This window comes from Balaenoptera acutorostrata, unplaced genomic scaffold (genome assembly GCF_949987535.1).
Source record: "Balaenoptera acutorostrata unplaced genomic scaffold, mBalAcu1.1 scaffold_33, whole genome shotgun sequence".
Taxonomy (NCBI): domain Eukaryota; kingdom Metazoa; phylum Chordata; class Mammalia; order Artiodactyla; family Balaenopteridae; genus Balaenoptera; species Balaenoptera acutorostrata.
In genome coordinates this window covers 2,501,503-2,512,983 of record NW_026646079.1, presented here as the reverse complement: position 1 = coordinate 2,512,983, position 11,481 = coordinate 2,501,503, and the positions used below count along the sequence as shown (strand labels likewise).

Genomic DNA, 11,481 nt, shown 5'->3' with positions numbered 1-11,481 from the left:
CATCACAATGTTCCATGACCGTGTCATCACAATGCTCCATAATTCTTGTCATCACAATGTTCCATGACCGTGTCATCACAATGCTCCATGGCCCTTGTCATCACAATGCTCCAGAATTTTTGTCATCACAATGTTCCATGACCGTGTCATCACAATGCTCCATAATTCTTGTCATCACAATGTTCCATGACCGTGTCATCACAATGCACCATGGCCCTTGTCATCACAATGCTCCAAACTTCTTGTCATCACAATGTTCCATGACCGTGTCATCACAATGCTCCATGGCCCTTGTCATCACAATGCTCCAGAATTCTTTTCATCACAATGTTCCATGACCGTATCATCACAAAGCTCCATGGCTCTTTTTTTTTTTTTTTTTTTTTTTTTTTTTTTTTAAATTTTTAATCAAATACTGCAGTACTGATTTAATCAGTATAAAATTGAAAGAGCTTTAGATCTGTAATAAAAATCCAAATTTGGGGAAGGGCAACCTTTAAAACAGCAGCCAGTAGAGGAGGACTGGGCAAGGCGTGGACGAGTGAGCAGGCACGCCGGAGCTGTGGGGACGTGTAATCGACCACTGTCAAACCAGTGTAAGTTTCTTGGTTTCTCATGGAAAACATCTTATACACCTATTTTCTTCCTTCTATGCTTAGCTCATCAGTTTTCAGATAGGTCCATTCCATTGTCTGCCTTGTTTTCTTGGTAGTATGACAACACCATTTTGCATTTACTCCAATTCCTGACCCGTGTGGAAAAGTCAGATGATCTCAAACACTTTCTTCAGCTCCACAATTAACTGCCAGTCACTCTTCTGCATTTCGTCTCTGAACCAGTCTTTGAGGGCGTCGATGGACTGCCGGCTGATCTTACTGACGATAATATCTGTAGCTTCAAAATGTCTTCCGTACATTTTGGGAGATTCACCAGGGATGGGTTCTATTTTGACACAGACTTCCTGTCCTTTTTTTGCAACATCCACTTGTTTATGGTTTACTTCAATACTTGTTACTATTCCAATGTCAACAAAATTTTTGCTAGGCACGCACATGGGTGTCCCCTGCTTCACCTGGCCTGCTTCCACAGTCACGCCCATCACTATCGGATCTCGAGAATTGAAAATAAACTGAGGGAGAATTTTTATCTTGCAGGGAAATACTGCTATGTGTTTAAATTCTTCTTGTTTCTGTTTCTTGTAGTCTTGTCTGTATTTCGTAAAGGCATCAAATAAATGATAAATAATTTCTGCACTAAAAATTCTAACTCCTAAACTGTCAGCCATTTCTTGCGCATCCCGTTCAATTCTCACATCAAAGGCCAAAATTACTGCATACTGAGGATCATGTTCCAACATCACCGAAGCCTTCATAACATCTTTCTTATGGACGGGACCAATGTTAATTCCTGCATAGGGCACTTCTGATGTTTTCAGAAATTCAAGTAGAGCTTCCAGAGATCCCAGTGTAGATGCCTGGACATAGACTCCTTTCTCTTCTAATTTGATAGCATTTAGTGTCTGCTTTAACTCATGGATCAGTTCATCTTTAAGAATTGGGATTTCATCTTCTTTATAAGCCACGAGGAGGGGTAAACCAGCCAATGTTTTTTCCAGGTCTTTTCCAAGAATCTTTACCCCCTGAGCTGCTTCTACTTCTTTATGCTTTTCATATTGGTTCTTTACTCTTAACTCCTTCATAGGAGGAGGTAATAGGAGGCCTCGAATCTGAGTGACAATGGGCCCTTCTACTCCGGGAACAATAATTGTATCTCCTTCCTTCAAACGCCCGTTGATCAATATTACATCTATAGTGGTGCCCATTCCTGGGAGAGCCTTAACCTCCATCACCTGTGCTCTCAGCTCTTCACAGTGTGCAAGTCTCTTACTCAACATGGTCTGAGTTAACTCGACAAGAAGGTAGATCAGACTTCCCATGCCATCACCAGTATGTGCAGAGGTAGGTACCAAGGACACAAAAGTGCGGGGATCTTTATTCTCATAAAACAAAGCTGCGTTCAACCCCTGCTGTGCAAACTCCACGACCACAGCCTTCGCCCGCTCCTCAAACTCGTCTCTCGTGCTCTTTTTCTGCTTCTTCAAAGTGGCAGCCACGTCGGAGTCCGGGCTCTTTTTCCAGTCATACAACCTATCAATCTTATTGAGTGCAACAATGAAGGGACATTTTTTAGATTTCAAAAGGTTGATAGATTCAATTGTCTGGGGCTCCAAACCATGCATAATATCAACAACTAAAATGGCAATATCACAAAGAGAGCTTCCTCTGTTTCTCAGATTACTGAAAGACTCATGCCCCGGAGTGTCAATAATCAGCATTCCTGGAATCCGTACATTCTCTCTATCAAAATTTTTAATCATCTTCGTTTGTTCATTAATAGCTTCAAGAGGAACATTGGTGGCACCAATTTGCTGCGTAATACCACCTGCTTCACCATCTTGTACATGCGTGTGACGGAGTTTATCTAGAATTTTTGTCTTCCCTGTGTCCACATGTCCAAGTACACAAATAACAGGAGCTCTTAGCTTCTCTGTATTTATGTTTTTACTATGTTCAAGTCTCCGTTTCTCGATCCTCCGTTTTGCTTTGTCATAAGCCCGTTCTTCTTTAGTTCGATCATCATCAGAGTCATACTCAGATTCTGAGCTCACTTCTTTACTTGGCTTTTTATCTAATGTTTTCCCCACATCCTTCTCATCTGACACCTTTTCATCTTCTTCATCGCCTTCACTGCCTTCACTGTCTCCTTCTTCTTCCTCTTCTTCTTCACTCTCTTCGTCATCCTCCTCCTCCTCCTCTTCCTCCTCTTCCTCTTCAGGGTTTTCTTTTACTTCTATATGCACTGTGTTTCCTGTTTCTCTCTCCTCATCACTAGCCATAGCTTCCCAATCATCCAATCCAGCATCCTCAGTTTCTTCTTCCTCTTCTGGTTCAACAGGAGGTGGTGTCTCTTCTTTTTCAGGTACTCCTTGTTCCACAACTTCTACAGCAGCACTTAATTCCATTGGTTCACATACTTTATTTTCCAGCTGCTGTGGTGTTTTTTTCTTCTTTTTATCTTCATAAATTGGCCTTTTCTTTGGCAAAGAGTCTTTTGATGGCACTTCAACACCCTGAGCTTGTAGAAGTTTAAGGGTAGCTTCGGCTCTGGCTCTGGCTTCTCTCTGGGATTTAGTTAAAAGTTTCCCTTCTTTTTTCAAGCGTTCTTTTCTTTCCTTTTCTTTTTGCTTTTTCCTTTCTCTTTTTTCTTGTTCCAATCTTTCCTCTTCTTTACGCTTGGCTTCCAATTCTTCAAGCCGTTTTATCCGTTCTTCCTCTTCTCTCTTCTGTCTTTCCTCTTCTTCTTTAAGCTTAGCCAGAGCTTCTTGCATAGCCTTAACTGTGGCTTTGCTAGGTCCTTTTTTCTTCTCTTTTTCTTTTTCTTCCTTTTCTCCTTTCTTTTTCTTCTTATCTTTTTTCTTTTTGTCTCCTTCATTGTCATCTTCAGCAGCTGTGCGAGCCTCTCCTTTCTCTTCAGAGGCAGGAGGTGCTCCAGAATCAAGAGTCACTTTGGATTTTACAGCTTCCTCTTCAGATTTCCTTTGAGATTCTTTTGGTTTACTCTGATCCTTTTTACCAGATTCTAGCTCTTCTTTTTCTTTCAGCTTCCGCAGTTTTGCCTTTTCTTCATCCCGCTTTTTTCTCTCACGCTCTTTCTTTTCTGCCTTCTTTTGAGCCATTGTCTTAATTTTGAAGGAGTCGTCATCTTCATTCCCACTCTCTGCATTAGGACCTGGTTTATTTTTCTGATTTTTTTTCTGTCCTTTCCTGGACTGCAAAAATTCATCTGATTCATCACTACTTTCACCAGAAGAAGGTACTCTCATACAATCTTTAATTCTTTTACTGTTATCCTCATCCTCTTCTGACCCATCCCGCTTCTTATTTGATTTCTGAGTTTTCCCTTTAGCTTTTTTGGAGAGTTTACTAAAATCATCATCATCATCACTCCCAGAGTCCATTTCCACTTTGGGTTTTGCAGTCTTTTTTGATTTTGAATCTTTATCTTCCAATTCTTCACTATCATTATCTTCAAAACTTTGTTTTTTGCCTTTCTGTCCTTTCTTTTTTTTATCTTGTTTTGAGGTGGATTCATCTTCATTACTTTCTGTTGGCTTTGCTGTAGCAGTTTCTCTGTCAGCTTTGATGCCTTGAGCTTCCCAAGACAATTCTTCCAGTTCTTTCAGGATATCATCTTCATCAAAATCTTGCTTTTTTTTCTCCTTTTTCTTTTTCCCCTTTGCCTTTTGAGGTTCCTGTTCCTTGGCAGCACCAGCTCCTTCTATTTCTGCAGCCAAGGCATCAAGATCAATGTCATCCTTGGCACTGTCTTCGCTCTTGTTTTTCTGCTTCTTTCCCATCGTGTGTCAGCGGCGCTCGCAGCCCCAGCCCCTCTATTCGGTCTCTCACAGACCCACTGTCCCCCGACCGACTTCGGTCTCCGCTCGGCTCCGTTCCCCGCCGCGCGCTGCCGCCTCTCGCACCCGGCTCTCCCACCACAATGCTCCACAATTCTTGTCATCACAATGTTCCATGACTGTGTCATCACAATGCTACATGACACTGGTCATCACAGTTCTCCATGACCTTTGCCATCACAATGCTCTATATAGTTTTTCATGACAATTCTAAATGACCACTTTAATCAATTTGCTTGCTGACCATTTTCATCACATTTCTCTATTGTCATTACAATTCCCCATGACCCCTTTCTTCACAATGCTCCATGATGCCTGTCATCACAATGCTCAATGGCTTTTGTTATCACAATGCTCCAGGACCAGTTTCATCACAATACTCCATCCCCCTTGTCATCACGGTGCACAATGAAACCTCTCATTACAATGCTCCGTGACACTTGTCATCACAATGCTCCATGGCCCTTGTCATCACAATGCTCCAGAATTCTTGTCATCACCATGTTCCATGACCATGTCATCACAATTCTCCATGGCCCTTCGCATCACAATGCTCCAGAATTCTTGTCATCACAATGTTCCATGACCATGTCATCACAATGCTCCATGGCCCTTTTCATCACAATGCACCAGATTGCTTGTCATCACAAAGTTCCATGACCGTGTCATCACAATGCACCATGGCCTTTGTCATCACCATGCTCCAGAATTCTTGTCATCACAATGTTCCATGACCGTGTCATCACAATGCTCCAGAATTCTTGTCATCACCATGTTCCATGACCATGTCATCACAATTCTCCATGGCCCTTCTCATCACAATGCTCCAGAATTCTTGTCATCACAATGTTCCATGACCGTGTCATCACAATGCTCCATGGCCCTTTTCCTCACAATGCTCCAGATTGCCTCTCATCACAATGTTCCATGACCGTGTCATCACATTGCACCATGGCCCTTTTCATCACAATGCTCCATAATTCTTGTCATCACAATGTTCCATGACCGTTTCATTAAATGCTCCAGAATTCTTGTCATCACAATGTTCCATGACCGTGTCATCACAATGCTCCATAATCCTTGTCATCACAATGTTCCATGACCGTGTCACCACAATGCTCCACAATTCTTGTCATCACAATGTTCCATGTCCGTGTCATCACAATGCTACATGACACTGGTCATCACAGTTCTCCATGAACTTTGCCATCACAATGCTCTATATAGTTTTTCATGACAATTCTAAATGACCACTTTAATCAATTTGCTTGCTGACCATTTTCATCACATTTCTCTATTGTCATTACAATTCCCCATGACCCCTTTCTTCACAATGCGCCATGATGCCTGTCATCACAATGCTCAATGGCTTTTGTTATCACAATGCTCCAGAACCAGTTTCATCACAATACTCCATCCCCCTTGTCATCACGGTGCACAATGAAACCTCTCATTACAATGTTCCGTGACACTTGTCATCACAATGCTCCATGGCCCTTGTCATCACAATGCTCCAGAATTCTTGTCATCACAATGTTCCATGACCGTGTCGTCACAATGCTCCATGGCCCTTTTCATCACAATGCTCCAGATTGCTTGTCATCACAAAGTTCCATGACCGTGTCATCACAATGCACCATGGCCTTTGTCATCACCATGCTCCAGAATTCTTGTCATCACAATGATCCATGACCGTGTCATCACAATGCTCCATGGCCCTTGTCATCACAATGCTCCAGATTGCTTGTCATCACAATGTTCCATGACCGTGTCTTCACAATGCACCATGGCCCTTGTCATCACAATGCTCCATAATTCTTGTCATCACAATGTTCCATGACCGTGTCATCACAATGCTCCATAATTCTTGTCATCACAATGTTCCATGACCGTGTCATCACAATGCTCCATAATTCTTGTCATCACAATGTTCCATGACCGTGTCACCACAATGCTCCATGGCCCTTGTCATCACAATGCTCCAGAATTCTTGTCATCACAATGTTCCATGACCGTGTCATCACAATGCTCCAGAATTCTTGTCATCACAATGTTCTATGACCGTGTCATCACAATGCTCCAGAATTCTTGTCATCACAATGTTCCATGACCATATCACCACAATGCTCCATGGCCCTTGTCATCACAATGCTCCAGAATTCTTGTCATCACAATGTTCCATGACCCTGTCATCACAATGCTCCATGGCCCTTGTCATCACAATGCTCCAGAATTCTTGTCATCACAGTGTTCCATGACCGTGTCATCACAATGCTCCATAATTCTTGTCATCACAATGTTCCATGACCGTGTCATCACTATGCTCCATAATTCTTGTCATCACAATGTTCCATGACCGTGTCATCACAATGCTACATGACACTGGTCATAACAGTTCTCCATGACCTTTGCCATCACAATGCTCTATATAGTTTTTCATGACAATTCTAAATGACCACTTTAATCAATTTGCTTGCTGACCATTTTCATCACATTTCTCTATTGTCATTACAATTCCCCATAACCCCTTTCTTCACAATGCTCCATGATGCCTGTCATCACAATGCTCAATGGCTTTTGTTATCACAATGCTCCAGGACCAGTTTCATCACAATACTCCATCCCACTTGTCATCACGGTGCACAATGAAACCTCTCAGTACAATGCTCCGTGACACTTGTCATCACAATGCTCCATGGCCCTTGTCATCACAACGCTCCAGAATTCTTGTCATCACCATGTTCCATGACCATGTCATCACAATTCTACATGGCCCTTCGCATCACAATGCTCCAGAATTCTTGTCATCACAATGTTCCATGACCATGTCATCACAATGCTCCATGGCCCTTTTCATCACAATGCTCCAGATTGCTTGTCATCACAAAGTTCCATGACCGTGTCATCACAATGCACCATGGCCTTTGTCATCACCATGCTCCAGAATTCTTGTCATCACAATGTTCCATGACCGTGTCATCACAATGCTCCATGGCCCTTTTCATCACAATGCTCCAGAATTCTTGTCATCACAATGTTCCATGACCGTGTCATCACAATGCTCCATGGCCCTTTTCATCACAATGCTCCAGATTGCCTCTCATCACAATGTTCCATGACCGTGTCATCACATTGCACCATGGCCCTTGTCATCACAATGCTCCAGAATTCTTGTCATCACAATGTTCCATGACCGTGTCATCACAATGCTCCAGAATTCTTGTCATCACAATGTTCCATGTCCGTGTCATCACAATGCTACATGACACTGGTCATCACAGTTCTCCATGACCTTTGCCATCACAATGCTCTATATAGTTTTTCATGACAATTCTAAATGACCACTTTAATCAATTTGCTTGCTGACCATTTTCATCACATTTCTCTCTTGTCATTACAATTCCCCATAACCCCTTTCTTCACAATGCTCCATGATGCCTGTAATCACAATGCTCAATGGCTTTTGTTATCACAATGCTCCAGGACCAGTTTCATCACAATATTCCATCCCACTTGTCATCACGGTGCACAATGAAACCTCTCATTACAATGCTCCGTGACACTTGTCATCACAATGCTCCATGGCCCTTGTCATCACAATGCTCCAGAATTCTTGTCATCACCATGTTCCATGACCATGTCATCACAATTCTACATGGCCCTTCGCATCACAATGCTCCAGAATTCTTGTCATCACAATGTTCGATGACCATGTCATCACAATGCTCCATGGCCCTTTTCATCACAATGCTCCAGATTGCTTGTCATCACAAAGTTCCATGACCGTGTCATCACAATGCACCATGGCCTTTGTCATCACCATGCTCCAGAATTCTTGTCATCACAATGTTCCATGACCGTGTCATCACAATGCTCCATGGCCCTTTTCATCACAATGCTCCAGAATTCTTGTCATCACAATGTTCCATGACCGTGTCATCACAATGCTCCATGGCCCTTTTCATCACAATGCTGCAGATTGCCTCTCATCACAATGTTCCATGACCGTGTCATCACATTGCACCATGGCCCTTGTCATCACAATGCTCCATAATTCTTGTCATTACAATGTTCCATGACCGTGTCATCACAATGCTCCATAATTCTTGTCATCACAATGATCCATGACCGTGTCAACAAAATGCTCCAGAATTCTTGTCATCACAATGTTCCATGACCAGGTCATCACAATGCTCCATGTCCCTTGTCATCACAATGCTCCAGAATTGTTGTCATCACAATGTTCCATGACCGTGTCATCACAATGCTCCATGGCCCTTGTCATCACAATGCTCCAGAATTCTTGTCATCACAATGTTCCATGACCGTGTCATCACAATGCTCCATAATTCTTGTCATCACAATGTTCCATGACCGTGTCATCACAATGCTCCATAATTCTTGTCATCACAATGTTCCATGACCGTGTCATCACAATGCTCCATGGCCCTTGTCATCACAATGCTCCAGAATTCTTGTCATCACAAAGTTCCATGACCGTGTCATCACAATGCACCATGGCCCTTGTCATCACAATGCTCCAAACTTCTTGTCATCACAATGTTCCATGACCGTGTCATCACAATGTTCCATGGCCCTTGTCATCACAATGCTCCAGAATTCTTTTCATCACAATGTTCCATGACCGTGTCATCACAAAGCTCCATGGCCCTTGTCATCACAATGCTCCAGAATTCTTGTCATCACAAAGTTCCATGACCGTGTCATCACAATGCACCATGGCCCTTGTCATCACAATGCTCCAAACTTCTTGTCATCACAATGTTCCATGACCGTGTCATCACAATGTTCCATGGCCCTTGTCATCACAATGCTCCAGAATTCTTTTCATCACAATGTTCCATGACCGTGTCATCACAAAGCTCCATGGCCCTTGTCATCACAATGCTCCAGAATTCTTCTCATCACAATGTTCCATGACCATGTCATCACAATTCTCCATGGCCCTTCTCATCACGATGCTCCAGAATTCTTGTCATCACAATGTTCCATGACCGTGTCATCACAATGCTCCAGAATTCTTTTCATCACAATGCTCCATAATTCTTGTCATCACAATGTTCCATGACCGTGTCATCACAATGCTCCATGGCCCTGGTCATCACAATGCTCCAGATTGCTTGTCATCACAAAGTTCCATGACCGTGTCATCACAATGCACCATGGCCCTTGTCATCACAATGCTCCAGAATTCTTGTCATCACAGTGTTCCATGACCGTGTCATCAGAATGCTCCATGGCCCTTGTCATCACAATTCTCCAGAATTCTTGTCATCACAAGGATCCATGACCGTGTCATCACAATGCTCCATAATTCTTGCCATCAAAATGTTCCATGACCGTGTCATCACAATGCTCCAGAATTCTTGTCATCACAATGTTCCATGACCATGTCATCACAATGCTCCAGAATTCTCGTCATCACAATGTTCCATGATCGTGTCATCACAATGCTCCATAATTCTTGTCATCACAATGTTCCATGACCATGTCATCACAATGCTCCATAATTCTTGTCATCACAATGTTCCATGACCGTGTCATCACAATGCTCCATGGCCCTTGTCATCACAATGCTCCAGAATTCTTGTCATCACAATGTTCCATGACCGTGTCATCACAATGCTCCATAATTCTTGTCATCACAATGTTACATGACCGTGTCACCACAATGCTCCACAATTCTTGTCATCACAATGTTCCATGACCGTGTCATCACAATGCTACATGACACTGGTCATCACAGTTCTCCATGACCTTTGCCATCACAATGCTCTATATAGTTTTTCATAACAATTCTAAATGACCACTTTAATCAATTTGCTTGCTGACCATTTTCATCACATTTCTCTATTGTCATTACAATTCCCCTGACCCCTTTCTTCACAATGCTCCATGATGCCTGTCATCACAATGCTCAATGGCTTTTGTTATCACAATGCTCCAGGACCAGTTTCATCACAATACTCCATCCCCCTTGTCATCACGGTGCACAATGAAACCTCTCATTACAATGCTCCATGACACTTGTCATCACAATGCTCCATGGCCCTTGTCATCACAATGCTCCAGAATTCTTGTCATCACCATGTTCCATGACCATGTCATCACAATTCTCCATGGCCCTTCGCATCACAATGCTCCAGATTTCTTTTCATTACAATGTTCCATGACCGTGTCATCACAATGCTCCATGGCCCTTGTCATGACAATGCTCCAGAATTCTTGTCATCACAATGTTCCATGACCGTGTCATCACAATGCTCCATGGCCCTTGTCATCACAATGCTCCAGAATTCTTGTCATCACAATGTTCCATGACCGTGTCATCACAATGCTCCATAATTCTTGTCATCACAATGTTCCATGACCGTGTCATCACAATGGTCCAGAATTCTTGTCATCACAATGTTCCATGACCATGTCACCACAATGCTCCATGGCCCTTGTCATCACAATGCTCCAGAATTCTTGTCATCACAATGTTCCATGACGGTGTCATCACAATGCTCCATGGCCATTGTCATCACAATGCTCCAGAATTCTTTTCATCACAATGTTCCATGACCGTGTCATCACAACGCTCCATAATTCTTGTCATCACAATGTTCCATGACCGTGTCATCACAATGCTCCATAATTCTTGTCATCACAATGTTCCATGACCGTGTCATCACAATGCTACATGACACTGGTCATCACAATTCTCCATGACCTTTGCCATCACAATGCTCTATATAGTTTTTCATGACAATTCTAAATGACCACTTTAATCAATTTGCTTGCTGACCATTTTCATCACATTTCTCTATTGTCATTACAATTCCCCATAACCCCTTTCTTCACAATTCTCCATGATGCCTGTCATCACAATGCTCAATGGCTTTTGTTATCACAATGCTCCAGGACCAGTTTCATCACAATACTCCATCCCACTTGTCATCAAGGTGCACAATGAAACCTCTCATTACAATGCTCCGTGACAC

At 42.7% G+C, this 11,481-nt stretch overlaps 1 protein-coding gene across 1 annotated transcript; it reads right to left on the bottom strand.

The window, feature by feature from the left end:
• Positions 1 to 408: 408 nt before the first annotated feature.
• Positions 409 to 4,545, bottom strand: LOC130706837 (eukaryotic translation initiation factor 5B). The gene has a single exon (XM_057539503.1). The coding sequence runs from the start codon at positions 4,415 to 4,417 to the stop codon at positions 764 to 766; it is 3,654 nt and encodes a 1,217-aa protein (XP_057395486.1). The 5' UTR covers positions 4,418 to 4,545; the 3' UTR covers positions 409 to 763.
• Between the last annotated feature and the right edge of the window lie 6,936 nt (positions 4,546 to 11,481).

Coding starts and splice junctions, on each gene's coding strand:
- LOC130706837 (XM_057539503.1), bottom strand. CDS start 4,417: ATGGGAAAGAAGCAGAAAAACAAGAGCGAAGACAGTGCCAAGGATGAC.